Raw genomic sequence first — 23,489 nt, forward strand, 5'->3', positions numbered from 1 at the left:
CAAGAAAGATAGTTAATCTACTTGTAGCATCTTGTCATTCTTTAAATGGCATGCATCCTCCACATCCCCTAGGAGTATAGGCTAGCTTAAAAGGTTCGTAAGAATTCATGCATCGCATGCAAAGGAAAACATTGTGATGTTGCTTTTAGGTGGTGTCACGTGGTCTACTCTTACTGGACCAGTACCAGGTTGGTTTGTCTTGAAATTAAACAGAAATTAGCTAACCACTTGACATTAGCACTATCCTTTTTAAAAAAAAACTAAACCCTCTAATCCTCCACATACTATAGAAACATAACGTCATACAGATTTAGGAGGGGGTGGTAAGTAAATTGTCTTGCAGGAACCAAAACAGTCAGCTCGCAGAACCAAATCAGCTAAAGGGGTGGTCTTGTGCAGCAATTAAATCTAGATAACAAACACATGAGTATCATTTCACGTTTATGTCTTGATTATGCTTTCAATATCATGACATTGAATGATTCTCTCTCCTCAGGCAAAGTCCCCCTCCCTTTCAAAACTGCTGGCATCACCGTCCTCAAGAAACTCCCACCTTGCAAACTACTGCCCACCTCCAAACTCCGTTTCCTTTCCAAACTTCTTGAACATTTTGTCGCTTCCCGAATCAGTGTCCATTTCTCCCTCAACTCCACGTTTTAATCTCTCCAACCAGATTTCTGCACCACCATAGCACTATGGCTCTAACCAAAGTCACAAACCACATTCTTAGTCACATTCTCACATGCTGCATTATCCCTCCTCAACCTACATACAGCTTTTGACATGATCAACCACACCATCCTCCTCCAATGGCTTTCTTCAGTTGTCCGGCTTGGTGGTAATGCCCACACTTGGTTCCACTGTTATTAATCGAATCATGGCAGAGCATCTCCAATAGTGGCTTCTTTTCTTGTCCCTCCAGAGTCCATCACAGATCCATCCTTGAGGCCCTCCTCTTCCTCATCTGCAAATGGCCTCTTGCAACATCATCGACAGACATGGGGTCAGCTTCCACATGTTCAATGATGCCCTCCAGTTCTACCTCTCCACCACTTCTATGCTGTCAGATTGCTCCTCTAACATCCCAGTCTTGGATGAGGTGCAACTTCCTTCCGCTGACTGAAGCCATAATTTTTGGCTACAAACTGTATACCCTTGCCACCAACCCCATTCCCCACTCTGACTGCTGTCGCAGCCAAATGTCCACAACCTAGGCATCCTATTCAACTCTTCAGCTGAGCTCCTTACCCCATATCCTCCCCATCACAAAGACTGTCCATTGCCACCTCCGTAAGATCACCCATCTGCTGCCGAAACCCTCATCTGTGCCCGTGTCACCTTGTTTTAAACTATTCCAACGCTCTTCTGGTCAGCCTCCCATTCTCCACCCTCTGTAAATATCAGCTCATTCTAAAACCTGCTGCCAAGTCCCGTTCACCTATCAATCATCCTTGCCGACTTACATTGGTTCTCAGTCCCCCTTAAATTTAAAATTCTCACCCGTGTGTTTAAATCTCTTCATAGCCTCGCCCTTCCTAATCTCTGTAACCTCATTCAGCCCTATACGACCCCTGACTGAACTCTCATTCCTTGGACTCTGATCTCATGTGCATCCTCCTCCCTTCACCCCACCATTGGGGGATCATGCCTTCAGCCATCCAGGCCCCATGTTCCGAAATTCCTCCTTCCCCCTCCATTTCCCTCTCCTCCTTCACTACCCTTTATATAACTCTGACTAAGTTTTAAGTCATCCTCCTAATATCTCCTTTGGCTTGGCATCATTTTATTTCCATTTTGACTGGGTGAAATACTTGGGATGATTTTCTACATTACAGACGCTATAAATGCAAGTTGCTGCTGTTGATGTCTAGCAAACAACCATGGAATAGGTTGAATGACTGTAACCTGCTCCTTTGTTGCTTCCCTGCAAGATGGTGGCATTGTAGGTTGCACTCAGGCAGCCATTTGCTATCTGCTGCTGCTTTCAGTTCGCCATTTATCCTTGTACCATTGGGAATGAACAACTGTGGAGATTGCCTAAATTGTTCTGTGCGAGATACAGAATAATTCAGGGTCTGCAGAAACAATGCCCCACTTCTAACTTATGTGACTGATATAATCACGAGACAATATCTCAACCCAAATCAACTACAAAGTGACTTTAGGTTCAATGGTCTAACTGTTCATTGCTCTGCAAGTTGAAAATAAACACTAACAGTGGAGTTTTCTATGTAAAAACTTGATCCCATATGGACACGGTGGGTATTTTCATTTGTGAAGAATTAAACTGAAATTCCAGTTGGAAATCAATGAACACAAGTGAGCACAATTTCCAAATAGTATACATTAAAACAAAATACTAACAAGTGGTCCAAACAGAAATGTGTATTGAAAAACTGAAATCGCCACAACTTGGACGTGAATAGAACAAGGTTTTAACCAATGTTCAACAGATGCTGGAGATACTCCAGAATATAAGGAGTTATGTTCCAGGATTTTTGATTTTTTTTTCTTCATAAAGGATTTGGGAATTAGTTATGCTTAAATGTTTTACAACAAAGCGTATTTGCACAGATTTTTAAAAAGCCACAGGTTGCAGGCATTGAAGATGTGTATTAAAGCTAGACAATCCAGTTTGTGGAATGTCGCAATTGATTTTAAATGGAGACAGTGTTACTCAATTCATGCATTGCAGACTCATTAAGCCACAATGGCTTAGTTGATATATGCTCTGCCCTGTGTGCTCCTGTACCAAATTAATTGCACCAATCGCAGGTTTAAGAACACAACTGCCCACCGTACCCTTGCTTAAGAAAAGTGTGAGAAAGTCAAGTGAAGAGAAGCTCAAGCTCAGCTGTGACAACCACATGGTCAAATGGCCTGCCAACACTCACGGTCCCAGCTCACAAATGAACAATGGTCACTTGAGGTGCTGGAAGGCTGCCAGTGCCCGTGAAACCACACAAACAGGGGTAAAGTGCTTTCAGGAGAGGAGGGGGGGGAAAAGCAGTTACATCAAAAATATCATTCACAGTACACTTTTAGTTAGACGTGCCACTTTCACTATATTCAGCATCACAGTTAGAAGGAAACCATGTAAGCTCTAGGCATTACATTTTAATGAGGGTGGAGTGCATCCAAGTTTTAGACCTGAACATGTTCAAAGTTTAAAATGTGAAGGTTTAATATAGGTTGTCACCCATGTTTCTCATTCTCGCCTCCCCAAAGTTACTGAACATCGTTATCATTTGAGATTAATTAGCAGTCAGTTCTCCGTCCCATGGCACCTAACATTTATTCTGTACCAATGTTCTATTAGGCAGATGTAAATGAGTACGTGATACTGCACACGCATGCTATTTTAAACAAGAGTATGCAAAGAACACTAAGAGACAAGACACACCCTAAACAGAAGGCATTTTAGGTTAAAGATATAAAACTGATCAACCCCTTTTGAGTTCTGTTTAGTTCTAACATTAGAGCTGAACGGAAAGTAGTAAAAAACTCCCCTGCAATTAAAACACTCAATTATAAAATAATAAACTATCAGTGTTGCTTGTATTGCAAGTGTGAAGATCTAATTATGTTTTTACCAGCACCAGTTCCTTTGTTAGTCATGTGTCTGACAGCCAGAAATACATCATCCAGCTGCCAGTAAGTCCACTCAGGTGGACTGTGTAAAAAAAAAACCATATACAATTTTTCTACGTATATACACACATGATCTTTCATTTGCTTTCTCCATTTCTATGGCATCTGTAATATTTCAATCTCACTCTCCTCACAGAGGCTACCCCGGAAGATAAACATTCCATGCCCACCCACTATCTTGGTTCACTGCTGTACCACCCTCCCAAGCCCTCCAGCAATTTTTCTGGTCAAATCAATATCCCATTCTCCTCCTCTAGCCTCCGCACAGAATGACACTCATCTTCAGACTTTAGCCTACAAATTCCTCCCCCCCCCCCCGACCCCGTCACTTCTCTTCTGATTTTACCACCCTGCTGCCCTGACTCAATCCCTATCCATCCCCAGACCCTCTACCCACCATTATAGCACCATTACATGAAGCTTCAATTACTGACAAGGCCATCTCTAATCACTTTCTTGTCACCTTCACCACCTACAATTCCGTGCCTGTCTCCAATCTCTGTATTTTCACCATTCGTTGCTAGGGATAAAAACTACGGACTCCCAACCCTCTCACTAGCACCATCTCTAACTTGCAACTCCCTCTCATCTGCCCCGCCACAATATTGCTGCTTCCATTGCTCCGCTAAGCAGTTGCCTTGGTTCAGCTTTCAATGCCCTTGTGTCTACCAGATCTCTCAGCCTTTCACCCCACCAGATCCCTCACAGCCTCCCACCCCTGCCATTAACCTTTGTAACATCAAGTCACAGCGCCTAGGCTTGAGCGCACATGTTTCGCAATCCCCTACCTGGCAGATCTGACTCCACCACCTGAAGCATCATCATCTCTTCCCCTTCTGCTGCCAAGTCATTATAAGACTCCAGTATCAGACAAAGACAACCCTAAACTTCTCCATCACAAATTGCAGCCTTAGATTTCCCTCTTCTGCCCCTACCTCCTTACCTCTGATACCAGGTGGGAGTTCATGGATTATTTTGTCTCCCCCAGCTTGATTCCATCCCCTCACTACATCTTTCCCCCTTCCAAAGCCATTGCCTCCATATTATTCATCTTCCTCCACCCTGTCTTTACTCCTTTCAAAGCCATTGTTATCATCCCTCTCCAAAAAAAGAATGACCCTCAACCTCAAATACCAACCCATCTCTCACTTTCCTTTCCTCGTCAAGATCCTTGAAATGAGTCCACACCAACTCCTACTGGTTTAAATTCTCTCATTCAGGTTTCTATCCCGCTGACATCACCGAGACCACCCTATTTAAAATCACCAATGATATTCTGATGAACATGACATGTCCACCTGTGTGGACCCACAAGTTCTTGATTCCGTCCCTACCTGTCCCAACATAGCCAGCCCATTTCTTGCAACGGCTTTTCGTTCTATGCCTGCACTGTTTTCTCCGGTGTGCCCAAGGTTCCATACATGGCCCCCTCCTATTCCTCATCTACATGCTGCCCTTTGGCAACATTATCTGTAAACATGGGATCAACTTGCAAATATATGCTGACAACACCCAGTCTGTCAGCATTCTCAACTCCACGGTTGCTGCTATGCAGTGTGACATTGTTAACTGCACCCTTTCCTTAGGCATGGTTTCCTCTCCCTCCCCAATGGCCTAATGGGTAAGTGCACCATGTGGTATGACATTAACCACATTTGATTCCCAGACTGTGCAGTGTTAGTTGGAGAGGCAATTCAAAGAATCACACAGCATTTAAGGCTCTTTGAAAGAACTATCCAATTAGTCCCACTCTCCTGCTCTTTCCCGATAGCCCTGCAATTTTTTTCTTTTGTAAGTATTTATCCAATTCCCTTTTGAAATATACCACTGAATCCACTTCCATCAGGCAGTGCATTCCATATCATAACAATTGCTGCGTAAAAAAATTTTTCCTCATCGTCCCTCTGGCTCTTTTGCCAATTATCTTAAATCTGTGTCATCTGTTTACCAACTCTCCCATCAGTGGAAACAATACAACAAAAAAAAGCATTAAATAAAAAAAAGACATTCAGCCCATCATGCTTAGAGAGCCCTTCACTTATCAAGTGAATATCACATTAAACAACTCCATATACAGCATCCTCTCTTCATAGAACAGGCTATCACTTTTGTACAGTATAGTTAAAATGAGTGCAGTTTCATGAATCCCATATTCCACACATGTAAGGTAAGCATGTGTCCCATGCTGTACTGGGCCACATACACAATGTAAATAGTTTTATCAGCTCTCAGCAAATACAAAATCTCCTTTCAGAGCTCTGCAGCCTTCTTCATTCAGGAACGAGTACACAGAGACTATTTGTTAAGGGGTACAGTTAGGGCAATTTACTTTCATTAGCCTGATCCTGGTGAACAAGCATTTAGGAAAGCACTCCCAAAGTTGTTGCATTAAAGCTTCCACCAACCGTAACATAGAAACAAAGTATAATATTGTATGTCCTGTCAGCAACCCATTCGAAAATAGATTACAAGTTCTTCAACAGTGTTTCAATTAAATATGAAAGCTTTACAAGTGCAGTAAATTTCACTCACCCATCTTTTATTCTCCATTCCCATTTATTCCCCATTTTTCTGGAAGAAGCAATTTTTCTATTAAAAACAATTTTCTCTTCCAACAATCTACATCCATAATTTTAATCATCCAGTGTAACTTTTATCAGCTCTATCTAATCTTTTCTTTTCAAAATTCAAATAGCTTCAAGGACATATATGGCCAATTTGGTTATAGTGTATTACTTAGATTCCAATGTTGGTCATATTCTTTAAATGAGTGACAAGTTATCTATGGAACAGATGTGTCAGTCATCAACTTTTTCCAGGGGGGAAATTTGCTGACCATTAATTTGCTGACCAAAATGGATAATAATAATTTAATCTAACTTTTAAAATTTAATCTGTTCTCATTTTTCATTATTGGAGGAGTTGTGGAGCTGAACACTGTAGAATCAGCAGAGAACAGCCCCTCCCCTTACGATGGAGGGAAAGTTTATTATTTCATTCCCGGATGTGGGTGTCGCTGGCAAGGCCGGCATTTATAGCCCATCCCTAATTGCCCTAAGAAGGTAGTGGGCCTTCTCTTTGAACCACTGTGTAGCAGTTTAATACAACTGAGTGGCTTGCTAGGCCATTTCAGAGGGCACTTAAGAGTCATCCACATTGCTGTGGGACTATAAGCCAGACTGGGTAAGGACAGCAGATTTCCTTCCCTAAAGGACATTAGCGAACCAGTTAGGTTTTTAATGACATCCAAAAGCTTCATGGCCATTTTTACTGATACCAGCTTTTTATTTCCAGCTTTTTCTTTAAACTGGGGTGGGATGGGGGGGGGGGGGGGGGGGGGGTAAGAGAAAGAAATAGGATTTTTGAATTTGGAGTCTACTGTTTGAACTACCAAAATCAGTCCAAAATTGCACGATTGCAAAACAGTTCATTTTGAAATTTTCAGAGAATTACTATTCAGCGTAGGAATCCATTGCACATAATTTTGGGCATCTAGATCAAAAGCAGCTCTGAATCTCCACTCACAGATTTACAGTCTGGCTTTGAATCCAATTATCTTCAATGCAACAATGGTGGGTCTGTTACAATAGAATAGTATGGAATACCAAAAACAGTATTGTGGATCATCTTGTGGATTTTTTTTTTAAAAAGTGACATTCTCTTAAAAGAAAGAAGTAAAGTTGTAATTTGGTCTGTGACTTCCAACTGTTGTATTAGTGAAGTGAATAAATATACTGTACAAATGTTAAGGACGACATATAGAATTAGAATTTAATAAATTTACAACAAAGCACAATTCTGTACAAGAAAACATTCGAGTCTGCCGCAGCAGAGTTCCCTAACCCCGAGTTTGTAATTAAACATTGCATCAGTGTACAGGTCAAAAAAGACCCACATTATGCATAAATGCAAATCTTTCGATTTACCAAGTGACGCAGCACCCACTTCATATTTTTTCTTCTAAAGGGGTGCTGAATCCCATTCTTTCACCGACAATGAAGCCAGCTGCTACTTAATTTAGGACACATTTGGAGCCAAACGCTTGTGATTGTATATACAGGTCCCCGTTAAACACACCTACAGTTTATATGTAGATAACTTTGAAGCTGTTTTTACCGCGGATCTCTTTTTTTGAAAACGTTTTTAAAACGGCAGACTGGATTACATTCCAAATGTAATTGACCGTGACTACAACGAGCCTTTCTGCAATCCATTGTTTTTTAGACTGCTATGTTCTGGCATTTTCAAACAAATTCTTTCACTTTAGTTTATATGATCAAACCTGTTGGTTTACCAGGCAACATACGGTAACAATTATTATTTCTAGTTATTAAATCACATTAATACCTGTCCCATTGCCATGTTAAATTTTCTCCCCGCCCCCCCCCCCCCCAATATTGTCAAAACAATGTGCGATTATCCAGGCCATAATAATAGCCCGATAGCTGAAATACAGCGATTACAGTAAGTAAGCTGTGCCATCAGTCTGCAAAACCATATCTGGTCAAAAAAACAAATGCATTAAACCAGCTTAAACAATCCAGAAACCCTTTTATGTAAAGGAAATGCAGTTGATTTAGGAATGCTTATAAAACTTTCAAGCAACGTGTTTAAAATGTTATCAAAACTTGATTTATCCGATTCTGAATCAAAGCAGGATTTTTAGAACTCTTGTCTGAGTACAAGAATCGAGGGCTACATTCTAAAGGATGAGAAATTTCACATTTCAATTTGTTTTCTTTACTTGATGAAAACTTCTGTATACTAACAGACAGCAAAACACCTTTTCTTTTCTATTATGTAGAATTTATAGAAGTCACTTACAAAAAGCTGTCAACTTTCTCTTCTGTCAATTTAGTTAATTCATTCACATCAGCTGTTCTACAAATGAACTATTCAGCTAACTGTACCCATCCTTCTTTTGGTTCATTTACACTCCTGCCATTACATTAATTTTAACAGCAGTTAAATGGACTAGAAAGACTTTAACCCCACCTTAAAACATCCCATAACAACAGCATTAAAAATGCCAGCAGCAAAACCAGATGATTGAAGGAAAGCTAACCACTGGCCAGGTGTCTTTCAATTTAAATGAGACAGGAATTTACCATAGTAACAGGAGTAGGCCATTTAGCCCCTCGAGCTTGTTCTGCCATTCAATGAGATCATGGCTCATATGTGACCTAACTCCATTTACCCGCCTTAATCAAAGTTATTAAGGGATATGGGGCTAACAAAAATCTATCAATCTCAGATTTAAAATTAACAATCGAGCTAGCCTCAACTGCCGTTTGCGGAAGTGCGTTCCAAACTTCTACCACCCTTTGCGTGTAGAAGTGTTACCTAACTTCATTCCTGAAAGTCCTGGCTCTCATTTTTAGGCTATGTCCTCAAGTCCTAGACTCCCCAACCAGCAGAAATAGTTTCTCCCTATCTACCCTATCAGTTCCCCTTAATATGTTGAAAACTTCAATCAAATCACCCCTTAATCTAAATTCCAGGGAATACAAGTCCTCGTAATTTAAACCTTGGAGTCCAGATATCATTCTAGCAAATCCATGCTGCACTCCCTCCAAGGCCAATATATCCTTCCAGAACTGAACACAGTACTCCAGGTGTAGTCTAACCAGGGCTTTGTATAGCTGTAGCATAACTTCTACTCCCTTTTGTATACTAGTCCTTTAGATATAAAGGCCAGCATTCCATTAGCCGTTTTGATTATTTTCAATACTATTATTTGGGGGGGGGGAAAGGGAAAAAAAAGAGAAATCCCCAAATTCCATGTAATAAAAAAAAGATTTTGACTGATATGTCTTCAAGCATTTATTTATACACTCAATATCAATTTGAGACATGTAAGCAATAAAAGTAGAATTGTTAGTTTCTAATATCTAAACAAATGAGGGCAATATTTGGTTACCAGATCAACTGCAATCTGATGTGTAATCTGTGTGCCAATTTACTACATGCATCAACTTTAGACATTCTTTTGGCAACACAACCTCGTTCATACATACTTTTTTTGGGAATGGCAAGTAAGACAACACATTTATAGTAGCCTTTACAAATTATTATAGTGCCTCTTGTTTCTCAAATCTCCCCAGGCGCATCATAAACAATGTGGGTAACTGAGATGGCCATTTTACACACAGCAAGGTCCCACAAACAACAATGAGATGACCAGTTAATCTGGCTATGTAGGTTAACGAATTATTGGTCAGGACACAAGGTGATCTCCCTGCCTTCTTTTAACAACCACCAGAGCAGGGAGGACCTCGATTTACCACCTGACAATGCAGCACTTCCCATCAGTATCAGTCTAGGAATACATGCTGAAGTGGGGCTCGAACCCATCATCTTCTGACTCAAGAGGCAAAAGTGCTACTGACTGCCAAGTTGACACAGGCAAAACACTGATGAACAACTGAAGATATCCACTGCACAGTGCTTTCATCAAGTAGTTTTGTTTACATCTCAGTATCGTAATTATGGGTTAGCTAAAAGATTACAAACTTGCATGCAGGTAACACCATTCAATACTATCCCCTGACCCTCTAAATCTATTAGAAATGTTCACAAAACCAGGCTGTGCACTGAAAAAATGTATACTACTTTAGTGAGTGCACTGCAAACTGTATCAATGATTGATATTAAATATGCTCCCACACCATAAAGAGACTGCAAAGATTAATACCCCACAAAATGTACAAATGCCTTGCTCTGTGTGCTTGTATTTTGTAAGGTAGCACTTCTGCATTAAAAGTCTGACTGTTTCTCTTCTGGAACGTACAGAGCAACATTCTTGAATATAGAGTAACTAGTTGTTACATTCAACAACATGCTCTGTTCCATGACACTTTATTTGGAAATCTATTTTTAAACAGAAGCATTTTGAAGCGTCTTACGAACAGGAAATCCCTAAACACAAATACCCTTTATGAAGATGATGAAACAAATTTAATTTTTTTAAAAATGAACTGGCCACAAAGCATAGAGATGCCAGTAGTAATACTTATCTGGCAACAAACTAACAGATGAATCATGGTAAAGCACTTCCAATCCTTCGGTCACACGTTGATGTTTTAAAGTCCAGCTCAAATCCAAAATCTTGACTGCACTATGCAAATATTAACATATGCATGCTCGACATGTGCATATGCAATTCCTTTGTTCACCATTTTAACTTGAGCTGTTAACCCATTTAAATGAATTAATGCCTCGCTAAAATAGCTGACACTACTATTCATACATCTGAATTTCAAACTCTTTTTCTTTAAGGCTCAAAAAAAATACCAAGTATTTGCATTTCAACAACCGTGAGCTTGCTTGGTGGTAGCACTCTCACCTCCGAGTCAGAAGCTTGTGTTTTCAAGCCCCACTCCAGGATTTGAGCACATAATCTGTGCAGCACTGAGGGACTGCTGTGTTGTCAGAGGTGCAATCTTTCAGATAAGACTTTAAACCAAGGTTCTGACTGCTCAACTGAACATAAAAGATCCTGTGGCACTACTCCAAGAGGGGCGCGCTCCTGATGTACTGGCCAACAGTTATACCTCAGCTACCACCACCCAAACAGAATAACTGATCATTCATCACCCTGCTGTATATAGATTGACTGCCTCATTTGCTTACACTTAATCAGCTGAAAGATGCTATGTAAACGCAACTTCTTTCCTTCCATGAAAGCCAAACAAAATATTTTACAAGTTGACATAAAAACAATTAATTATTCAATTGTAGAACATTGGTACTTTGATTATGAAATGACAAAGATACTGGAGAATTTCTTTTGTTAGCTTCAAACTACACTCAACTGTTTTTTTCTCATGCGTCCATCAAAATTACTCCCACATGATAACACCTTTTCAAGCACCATTACATACCTTTTCAGCCTTTTTATCCGAAATATCCTGCTTTTCCAGCATCGCCATGTTCTCTTTGAGGTTTTTGACAATGTCTGCTGGACTTTTGTGTGATTTGAACAGCGGCATGTTTGATTTATTTTGCCCTGATTTACCTGCAAATGAACAAATTGAAAAGACAAAAAACAAAGATTAAAATGTGAAACTGATTTTTTTTCTATGTATTTTACAAACATATTATAATCAGTAGTTACATTAAACTGCAGATTGCTATTAAGGTCACGTGTTTTTAACAGAAGCTTCAAAATTACTTGGCATGTCTGGTATATCAGTTATTTGCCCCTCTTCTGCACTTAGCTTGATTTTGTACAAATTTTGTGCTATATTTACTTCCAAGAATAGTGTCTCCAAACCAACCAGCAAGTTGGGTAATTAAGACCCATCATTCTTTGGTCCTACCCACCCACTTCCTCCATCTTGGAGATTATGGCAGTATGCGGAAACTACCAGAAATATGCCAATACAAGGGCTGAGCCCACTTCTTGTGGAGATGGAGGGGAAAAAACTATTGACTTGCTTTTCAGGTAGAATAGTGTTCTTTTTGAGACATGTAGAACGGCATATTCCAGAGCACAGTTGTGGTTTCTATCTACGAGGGGGCTGCTAGTGTAAGCCCATTAACTATCCAAGAATCAACCATCGGTGACTTTTAAGGTATTTCTTTGAGTTGTTGCAACATGTATAATCAATTTAATTTTTGGACTCCAGGGGAATCAAGGGATATGCGGATCGGGCGGGAAAGTGGAGTTGAGTTGAGTTCGAAGATCAGCCATGATCTGATTGAATGACGGAGCAGGCTCGAGGGGCTGTATGGCCTAGTCCTGCTCTTATCTCTTATGTTCTTATGTTCAATGGTCTAGAGGCCAGAGTAGTAACCAGAAAGGAAGAGATTTGAATTTGTTCTCGTGAGGAAGGTGTATGGCAGGTTGCGGCTTTATTCCAGATTGCAGAATGTCACATGGCTCATAGGAACCCACTTGCAATACTTTTAAATCGCTCTTCCTAAGGCTTATGGCTTCATGTGGCTATCCTGAAGGTGGTGGAAGCTATGGGAGTACATAGACCAAACCTTGGACTTTAACCAGGCTTTGCTCCAGCTCAAAGATCAGTAGAAGGATAGAGGCGGAATTAATCATCAAACCTAACTCTCAAAAGAGGGAGGCATGGTATCCGCTATCACTCATTCTTTCCAATGACTTTGTTAACGATGTGTTACAATGCACTGTAAGGGATGGACTTGAGGGGAGTATCTGTTCCTGGCATTTCCAAAGGCATTGCAGCATTGGTACTGTTGGGAGACTCACCTGGGGATCTAATGCACTTCGACCACCATCTTCAACAATGGACTAACCAGTGGCATATGGCAGTGGGTGTCCCTAAGCTCAGTAATGCACAGCCCAAGAGGGGATCTTTAAGGAAAATATAGGGGGCATCTGTTCAAATTGTTGATGCTGGAGGACCTCCCAATGGATGCCCATTTCGATGCGGGCCTAGTCCTTTGCGACCATGCCAAGAAGAGGCAATAGACATTTTTTGGTTTATCTCCAAAGACAGCCAAGTCCTATCTGCAGATTAAGCTTGTGATACGTACGATGTGTGCAATCAGTTCTCCTTCAAGGTTTAGAACTCTGGGCACACAACAGATGGGCTGCCTCCAAGTCATGAGTGAGATCCAGGATCTAGCTGCAAAGTGGATCTGTAGAAAAGAGGAAGCAGCTGCAGAGAGGGGGCTTCGGCCTACACCGATATGCCACCAATTACCATGGATGGGAAGTTGGCCTCATGACAAAACCCCTTTATGAGGACCTGGATTAAGCAATTGGCCTGATGAGTTGGTACGGCACTGCTCTTGGGACATCTACAATATCAAGCTACCTGTCAGGATGCAAGCTGCTTTCTGCCATGCAGAAGACAGATGGCCATCATATAGCTGGAAGGCGTTATTTTGAGGCCTGATATTAGAACACGTGTTCATATATCCAAAGTCCGATGCCTACTACAACTGCACTGTAGAGCTGCCGCCAAAATTCTGCAAGCCCCAACTGGTGAAACTACTGTTCAATGGTATATCCATGTTGTACTCTGGAGGATGCAGGCAATAATTCACATTTTATAGCAAGCTGTATCGCTCACCATGCCACTTGTAAAGAGCTCCTGGCACTGCTTAGTAAAGACTGATGTTGTTTCGCTATTGTCCAACTGTAAGGAAAGGGTTAATCAGACTGTCCTGAAGTCTGCTAATGTTATACTGCTATTGATTTCTCTTTATATTTTAGTAATACTAACCTTTAGCTTTTGCCTGTTAAGTTAGCAAGTTCAAGTCAATTTAGACGCAGTGCCCATTGAACTGTTGAATTAAATCTGTCCTTAAAACAATGGTCAGTTTAGTATCTAATTAAATGGCATTCCTGTGCACACTGATGCATATATTTCAGAGGTGGCAGGTGTCGTCGACAGTGCTATCAAGCGGCACTTACTCACCAATAACCTGCTCACCGATGCTCAGTTTGGGTTCCGCCAGAACCACTCGGCTCCAGACCTCATTACAGCCTTGGTCCAAACATGGACAAAAGAGCTGAATTCCAGAGGTGAGGCAAGAGTGACTGCCCTTGACATCAAGGCACCATTTGACCGAGTGTGACACCAAGGAGCCCTAGTAAAATTGAAGTCAATGAAAATCAGGGGGAAAACTCTCCAGTGGCTGGAGTCATACCTAGCACAAAGGAAGATGGTAGTGGTTGTTGGAGGCCAATCATCTCAGCCCCAGGGCACTGCTGCAGGAGTTCCTCAGGGCAGTGTCCTAGGCCCAACCATCTTCAGCTGCTTCATCAATGACCTTCCCTCCATCATAAGATCAGAAATGGGGATGTTCGCTGATGATTGCACAGTGTTCAGTTTCATTCGCAACCCTTCAAATAATGAAGCAGTCCGAGCCCGCATACAGCAAGACCTGGACAACATCCAGGCTTGGGCTCATAAGTGGCAAGTAACAGTTGCACCAGACAAGCGCCAGGCAATGACCATCTCCAACAAGAGAGAGTCTAACCACCTCCCCGTGACATTCAACCGCATTACCATCACCGAATCCCCCACCATCAACATCCTGGGGGTCACCATTGACCAGAAACTTAACTGGACCAGCCATATAAATACTGTGGCTACAAGAGCAGGTCAGAGGCTAGGTATTCTGTGGCGAGTGACTCACCACCTGACTCCCCGAAGCCTTTCCACCATCTGCAAGGCACAAGTCAGGAGTGTGATGGAATACTCTCCACTTGCCTGGATGAGTGCAGCTCCAACAACACTCAAGAAGCTCAACACCATCCAGGACAAAGCAGCACGCTTGATTGGCACCCCATCCACCACCCTAAACATTCACTCCCTTCACCATCAGCGCAGTGGCCGCAGTGTGAACCATCCACAGGATACACTGCAGCAACTCGCCAAGGCTTCTTTGACAGCACCTCCCAAACCCGCGACCTCTATCACCTAGTAGGACAAGAGCAGCACGCACATGGGAATAACACCACCTGCACGTTCCCCTCCAAGTCACACACCATCCCGACTTGGAAATATATCGCCGGGTCAAAATCCTGGAACTCCCTACCTAACAGCACTGAGAGAACCTTCACCACACGGACTGCAACGGTTCACCACCACCTTCTCAAGGGTAATTAGGGATGGGCAATAAATGCCGGCATCGCCAGCGATGCCCACGTCCCATGAACGAATTTAAAAAATTTTTTTTTTGTTTTTTTTTGAGAACTTTAATTAGTTGATAAAAAGTTCTGCAGATGGAAATATCTGCAAATATATAATCCTTTTTAGAAGCAAGCCACTGGTATGAAATAGTACACACTTATAGTTAGAAGTTCCACCTGGTAGAATATAACAAGAATGAAACTATTGATGAGGTAACAAAGTAGGGGAGTTGTATCGGTCTACAGAAAAAGAACTCGTTAAAACTAATGTTACTGATAAGGGACATGCTCATTAAAATTTATCTTGTATGGAGTTGTATTAGGTAATGCAGAAATGTATGGATTGTCACATAGAAGGAGCAAGAAAAAGGTATAAAAAGTGGGTGTTGGAACAGATACTTTGGAATTCAATTAAGGTCTGATCAACCCGTATACCCGAGGTCGGAACTGTAACATGTTTTGAGTCCACGACTAAACCTGCAAGGTTTTTGTCGTAAGTACTGCTTTAAGTGTATGTTTAATTATTGTATACTTAATAAATCTGTGACATCTGATGTTCAATGTTGTGAATCCTATTGATTTAAAGAGTAAATTATAAGAATACACAAATTTACCCCTCTTCAACACAATGACCGTGTGACTATCCTCGTTCGAGGGAGGGGGGAAAAGTAGCAAGCAGTGTATCTTTGGAGTTGAAACAAACCTGGCAATGGAAGTTTGGAACGGAGTCAACCCTCTGTGGTAAACACGGTAATCAGATACCTGAACCAAGCAGGTCTGCAGTAACCCAGGGCACTGTTAAGGATCAAGTCAGGCCATGAGTGGAAACAGGGGAAGTCAGGCTGTGACTGGGGCAGGGGTTCAATCTACTCAGCTCCAGATAACCCAGCAATCCAATGTCCTAACGGACAGGGTGGCCCTAGCTTAACAAGCAGCAGGAAGCTTATCCATGCTCTGTATGGGTTCAGCTGATTATACTCTAGCAGTACCCCTGTGCACACTTGGGGTTACCCAAGTTCTGCTAACTTGCACCTAAGCTCCCTGGACATAGGCAAGTGGAGTTTGTCCCCAAGGGGAGAGAGTGTGCACTCAGTATTGGACAAATAAAGATTCTATTGGTTAGATGTTTCAGTAGCTTGGCCCAGAGATTCCCAAGCATGGATTGTTTGCACTGCCAGACACCTAGCTGACCAAAAAACATGTATCTAGTCAAAAACTGCTTGCAAAAATGGCATATTTGTAAAACAAACAGTTGAGGTGGCAACAATTTGAAATCTTTCAATATCTGGTAAATATAGCTAGAGAACGAGCGATTTTTGAAATAGTTAAAATGACTTATTGTTCAGATTTACATCATAATCATGCATCAGCTTCATGGATGGCACCAGTCACTGTCTACCAGAATACCCACCTCTAGCTAAATACAAAAGAGTAAACTGCAGCATTACTGGGACAGATTTGTATTAAGAGAAGGACTCATGGGAATGATTTCTAGACTGTGATGATCATTGAATGATTTTCTTGCAATCAGATTGCTATCCAGAAATAACTCCCAGGTGTCAGTCTCCATATACCAGTGTTTTTAAGACATTTTTCCTGCAAAATGTAAATAAACTGAGGTATCCCTCATATTTGAATAATTTGTAAAATCAAAAAGATCCTGCGTTTTGATAAGGACAACTAGTTTGCTTTCACAGTTTACATCACCGGGACCCTCAGTGCATCAGACCCTGGCCAATGCATTGGTTTGTGATGCAAAGTTTCAAGCAGAGGTCAGTTATTTCTCCATAAATGAATGAAAGGTAACTTTACCTGGTTTTACATTTTTCTTTTAATGCAGATTATAATATACATGAGCCAGTGCTTATCTTGGACTGACAAGTCCAGATTCACTGTGGAAAATGGATTTATCAACATAAATATTGGGAGCCAGCTCCCAAATGCTGGGTGCCTATAATACGAATTAAATAAATTAAAGTCACTTTCAGTAAAAAGAGGCCAGAGAAGAAGTTGGGGGGGGGGAAAAGGAGGAGAAACAAAAAATGGAGGAAAAGAAGTTGGCAAAGTTTATTTAAAATAGGTTTTGTCTGCAATTACATCAGGGTCTGTACTGCATGCAAAGCAATAGGCATTTTAAATGAAAAACAATTAAACAGGTTTGTACCTGTAATTTTCCTCAAGGCAAGTCCTGACCTTGGTCTGGGCTAGAACAGTGAGACGCAGAACAGAGGTAATACAATTCCTCTGCAAAAGGAAGAGAATTTTTCAAAGTTAGAGGATGTGAGTCAACTCATTCTTGCACATCACTTAGTAACTAGCTACAGAATGACATTGAGACCACGTACCTCTCCCTTCAGCTGGAGAATGGTGTTTAACAGATTGAGAGAGAGAATTTTAAAGTGGGGAAAAACTAAAAGAAGCACTAGAAGCATGTAATGGAATACAAAATCATCCCATTTCTGGAATGTTATGACTTTTATCACATTTTGTCTATCTATAGTTGATTCCCTCCAGTTACCCTAATGTCAAATTGTAAACCTATACGTACACAGCCCTCAAACGTGCAATGGGGCTGTTGTTCTGAGGCCAACATTAAAATATACTGTTGGGGCAGAACAAAGGGTACTATGCTCTGTATCTCTGTGCTTTACTTGACCAGAATATTTTGATGTTGACAATAGGTGCCAAAGTTGGAAGTGTGTTCCATTCCACAGCTTAGCATCAGCACAAAAATTGATCATAAACTCCATGTATCGGAAAATAGGGGATTTCTTGCAAAGTACAAATGTCACTAAAAACTGTATGGTACATTGGGACAAGTCACTCTATTGACAGTCACCAATACTTAATGTGGGACAACTTTTTAAAAATTCAGCCAAAAAAGTTAAATCTACCTTTAAACAAACCACAGTAAACCTTCCTCCAAGTATAGCAGGAGAAAGATTTGGAAACCATTAAAGCAGTGAGAAATTACAGCAAGAAGCCATTTTTAAAAAAATGCCCCTCCTCTTCTGTAGGGAGGGACTTTTGCTGGGTACAGATATACTGCAGTATCTCAACTAAGTGGCCACTCTGCATCTCTAAGATAGCGGGGGCTGGCAGGCTATTACATTCTGGGCTGGGAGGAAGAGGTGAGAGAGAAATCTTACAACAATCCGGCAGCATTCATAGTCATTTTCCCTGAGGCCAGCCCACAAATTACCAGATTTATCAAATTCAACTTCAAAATTTGGTGGAATATGAACTCAATCTTTGAACCATAACCACTACAGCACCTTTATTATGCTTCTGTAGCTATATCACCAATCTTCAAAACATGCAGTAGGCACGAGGATCTCCTCTGGGTTTGTTAGAACGTCCAGAATTCACAACTACTTAATTCTCCATACTATAATTTAGCATTCTGTTTTTAATAAGACATTCATAGTACTTCTACTTATATAGCACTGAATGATTTGAAGAGCGTTAAAATACCAGGTGCTCCCTTATGACTATTAGTGACTAACTGGCAGTTGAACATATTGCATTTATTTAGTAACTTAGACTAAAACAACAGGTTTGGTTGTCGATTAATAAATCGGGACATCACTGGGACAATGCTTCAAATTAAAAGACGACTTCAGAATATTAGCTGCTTTATTTTAGATTAAAGGTCGTAAAGATCAAAGATAGCTGTTGTCATGCAATAACCACAGATCTGTACAAAAGTTAGTTCCTCACAGATGTGCCATTTTCTACTGCACTAAATAGACTACTTAATAAAGCAACAATTTAGAATATGATTCTGACTCTCAATAAGAATTTTTTTTTAAAAAAAAACAAGTAAGACCAGCTCTGTGATTCAAATAGTTTGTACACAGACATACTATGCCATTGAATGATAGGATGTTGATCTGCACTCAAAGCTGTCTACAGCTCGTTTCCTATCTCAGCCTAAAAGAAAAAGGTGCTTCTTCACGAAGTGGGGAACAAATGGAACTTGAGTAAACCCTGTGCCATTCTTGGGCTCATCCTCACAGCTGTTTACAGAGTGGTACTGGCATAGGCCTGGATCCAAGTCATCTACTTGTCTTCAATGGCAAAGAATTGTCCTTGGCATTTGGCTGGAGGAGAGGCACAAAAAGGCCATAATGAGAACAGAAAAGAAATTTCTAGAAAGACTCCCAGTGCATCATTAATACTTAGGGAGACTAGAAAGTGGACCCTTCTGTACAACATACGACATTCCTCAGCTGAAATGTAATTTTTGAAAAAGGTAGAAACATTGCCTTTGTAGCTCCGCCCAAAAAGGTATTATAAATTTAATCGAACATGTCAATCTTACCTTTTTGGTAGACTGTGGGTAAGGCACACAAAAACAAAAATATGTCCTTTCAGCAAGAAATCCTCAGCAAACAAGATCTGTCAACAGCCTTTTAGTTCAGCAGGATTTGTAAGCTTCTGTACTTCACCTAAAATAAAAATAATTCACAGCTAAACAGTTGAACTAAAAATTGAACTGATTTATTCAGCACAAAAAGACTGTTTCCTTGTTAAAGTTCAAACCACATATGTGTATAAACCAAACACTTCAATTAATATACAGTGTTGGACATCACCCATATTATTCATTCTGAAACTTCACGTACTATATAGCCTGTATATATTAACAGTAAACATGCAAATATTTAGTTTGGTTGAAATGAGCATTAAATTTGAGGTCCATCCTGAAGAGACTGCTATTGAATCATATTACTGCCATCTAACAGGAAATTAGGTAACGACTCAACGCAAAAACCATTTACTGTACTGTTATAACACAATCAGACAGCAGTTTGTTGAACACTTGGATTTACAAATCTAAACCATCCCATCAAATACACAGAACTAAAAATGTTATCAGCTGACTGGAATTTCTCAGCAAACAGATTAAATAGCTAGAGTATATTAAAAGGAACTAACAAAGTTAGTAACATAGCACCTAGAGAGAAGGGCGAAAGGACTATGTGTTGAACGATAGGAACAGTTTCTCTCTCTCTCTCTCTCTCTCTCTGTTTGATTGTTCATGGTACAAAGCTAAAAACAAACTTATGTAATGCCTAGCATGGCAAGCAACAGTTCTTGTGACTATGTACATTCATTCCACAGAGAACAGTAATACCGCATGGACTAGCAAATAGTCAAAACACATACAGCACAAAACACATACTCCACTTAACCGCAAGCTGGACAGCAAGTTCTGCTTCAGCATTAGGGTGCAGCTGTACCGCCACTTCTGCCTGCAGCAATACAAAAGTGACATTATAACCCAGTAGTCGGGTAATACCTGGACTCTGGACTAAAGCAGTGCAAGAACCTCCCCCCCCCACCCAACCTCAACCCTCCCAAAACAGTGTAATGTTACCACTTGGAATTGACATCACTAACAATAACTCCAGTATGATATCAAACTGCATTTGCAAAGTGCTTAAGGAGTCCATTGGACCTCCTGGATACTTCATAAACTTTCCAAGCCCCAAGAGTACAGATGTACATTTTACAGGTTGGCCACTTTAGACATTAAGCTGCTTCTCAGATACTCTCAGTGTTAACCCAGGCTTAGTGGCGCCAAACTTGTTTCTGAATCAAAAGGCTGCAGGTTCAAGCTCCACTTCAGATTCTTGAGCACATAATCTAGGCTGACACTTCAGTATTGGAGGTACCAACCTGCGGATGAGACATTAAACCGAGCTCCTGTCTGCCCTATTACATGAATATTCAAGAGCCCATGGCACTATTTAAAGAGCAGGGGAGCAAGTCCTAGGCAACATTTATTCCTCACCCAACACCACCAGACAGATCATCTGATCATTTATCTCATTGTTGTAGGTGGGACCTTTCTGTGTGAAAATTGGCTGCTGCATTTTCCTACATCACATCAGCGACTAAACTTCAAAAAGTACTTCATTAGATAACACCAAGCCAGCGAAGGATATATTAGGACGGGTGACTAAAAGCTTGGTCAAAGAGTTAAGTTTAAAGAAGGTCTAAAAGGAGGAGACAGGTGGAGAGGCAGAGGTGTTTAGGGAGAGAATTCCATATCTTAAGGCCTAAACTGCTGCAGGCATGGCCGCCAATGGTGGGGCAAAGGGAATGGGGGATGCATACGAGACTAAAGTCAGAGGAACACAATGTTCTCAGAGGACTGTAGGGGTTTACAGAGGTAGGGACGGGCGAGGCCTTGAAGGTATTTGACAGGATGAGAATTTTAAATTGGAGGCGTTGGGGGACCGGGAGCCAATTTAGGTCAGCAAGCACAGGGGTGATGGTTGAACAGGACTTGATTCTGGTTAGGATACAGGAAGCAGAGTTTTGGATGAGCTGAAGCTTATGGAGAGTGGAGGATGGGAGGCCGGCCATGAAAGCATTGGAATAGTTGATGGATGAGGGTTTTGGCAGCAGATAGGAGGAGGAGATGAGTGATGTTACAGAGATGTAACATGTATTTGCCTTTAAGGTGGCCTTTGTGATGGAGAGAATATGGGGGCAGATTCTCAGCTCGGGATCAAACCAGACAAAGAGATTGCAAACAGTCAATTTAAACCTGAGGAAACGGCTAGGAGGTGGTACGGAGATTGAGGTGGGAGCCAAAGTCAATGGCTTCAGTCTTCCCACAGTTTAGCTGGAGGAAATTGTACTTCATCCAGGACTGGATGTCAGACAAGCCGTCCGACAACACAGCTTAATGGTAATGGGGTCGAGAGAGCAGGATGTTGGTCTCATGGACAAGATGAACTCAGAGAGGGCACGAAGGAGAATAGGAGAGAAAGTAGCGTAAGATGAGGGTACAGGGCTAGAGCAGGGCGAAGGGGGAGTTGAGGCAGCTGAACAGGTGGTCTCAATTTTAGTGACAAAGTCCATGAGCTCCTCACACTTGTTGGGAGGTGAGGGTGGAGAGGGGTTTAAGGAGATGGCTGGTAGTGAAGAGAAACCGGGGTTATCTCATCTCTCCAGGATGGTGAGTGCTTTTGGCAGAGGAAAGTGAGGCCTAATAGCGCTTGATGTGGTCCAGCCAGATCTGGCGATGGATAATTGTGCGCCACATAATTTCAAGTGTGCGCCCCTTGGACTTGAGGGAGTGAAGATGGGGGCTGTACCAGAGGGAACAACCAGGGTGGGTGAGAGTAAGGGTTTTACTGGGGACAAAGGCATCGGTGAGGGGGTGATTTAACAGATCAGCAGCTGCAGCAGTATTGTGGGGAATGAATGGCCAAGGGCTAGACAGTTGGGAATTTGAAATGCAGTTGTAAGTGACTTAGGGGAGAATTTTTTTTTAAAACCAGTGGGGTTGGAAGAGGAATATGAGTGGCGAGGTATACAAAGGAAGTGATCAGAGATGGCCGTGAATATGGATATATGGAGTATATATGGAGAGAGAGATTAAAAGGGGACAGGAGGGCAATGGCGAGTACTTGCACGTATATATCTTTATGGAAGACCAGCTTTTTTCGATAATTAAATGCAATAAACTAACAGTTGCTATTGCTGAATATTAGCAAAATATTAAATTCATTAAATAGCTGCTGCTCCATGAACTTCATGTGGAAGTGGGTGGGCTTGAGGTGGTGCTTAATTATTTTTTTGTTTCTAGTTTAATTAAATGTTATAAAACTGTTCAGAAATAATTAAATTCTCAAAATAATCATCCCTCCCCAATAAGTATAAACAATTAAAAGGGGGGGGGGGGGGGGTAGAAAAAGTATTCTTCACACAGGGGGTGATTAGACTTTGGGGAGTGAGCAGGAGACTGGGATTAGACTGAGCGGCTAATATGGAGAAAAACACTGGCACATGGTTGATGGGCCAAATCACACGTTTCGGTGCTGTAATATTCTATGTACGAATAGCATTTTTTTTTAAAAGGAGGAATGGACTTGATTCAATTGTGTTTTATAAATAACTTTTTTCAGCTAGCTATCCTTCTGTATTTAAATAAAGCTGGTGAATCTTTATTATAAAATGCTTTGTGTGCGCTAACTAAACCTCAGCCTCAACCTCCTGCTCCAAAAAGGCGACCACCAGCAGGACACCACCTCGGCTCCACCTTCACACACTGACAGGCTGAGCTCCAACCAGCAGCAGCAGCAGGTCCTACATAATGGTCGGATTCCTACAAATCCATGTTCAGTGAAGTGATCAGCATTAATATCCATAATTTATGTATGACAGTCTAGCATGTTAGAGTACCAATAGAAAG

General features: G+C 41.3%; 1 protein-coding gene across 2 annotated transcripts in view; it reads right to left on the reverse strand.

Moving 5' to 3' along the window:
* cab39l (calcium binding protein 39-like) overlaps positions 1 to 23,489 on the reverse strand; it is a 73,844-nt gene that overhangs the window by 45,626 nt on the left and 4,729 nt on the right. The window contains exons 2-4 of one of the 2 annotated variants that reach the window (XM_067992592.1): positions 19,599 to 19,725; positions 17,439 to 17,518; positions 11,535 to 11,668 (exon numbers count right to left, since the gene is read on the reverse strand). In XM_067992592.1, the coding sequence (XP_067848693.1) occupies positions 11,535 to 11,642 (108 nt within the window). In that variant the 5' untranslated portion in view covers positions 11,643 to 11,668; positions 17,439 to 17,518; positions 19,599 to 19,725. The remainder of the gene's footprint in view (positions 1 to 11,534; positions 11,669 to 17,438; positions 17,519 to 19,598; positions 19,726 to 23,489) is intronic. The other variant, XM_067992594.1, reaches the window with a different exon arrangement.

This window comes from Heptranchias perlo, chromosome 11 (assembly GCF_035084215.1).
Source record: "Heptranchias perlo isolate sHepPer1 chromosome 11, sHepPer1.hap1, whole genome shotgun sequence".
NCBI classification, from domain to species: domain Eukaryota; kingdom Metazoa; phylum Chordata; class Chondrichthyes; order Hexanchiformes; family Hexanchidae; genus Heptranchias; species Heptranchias perlo.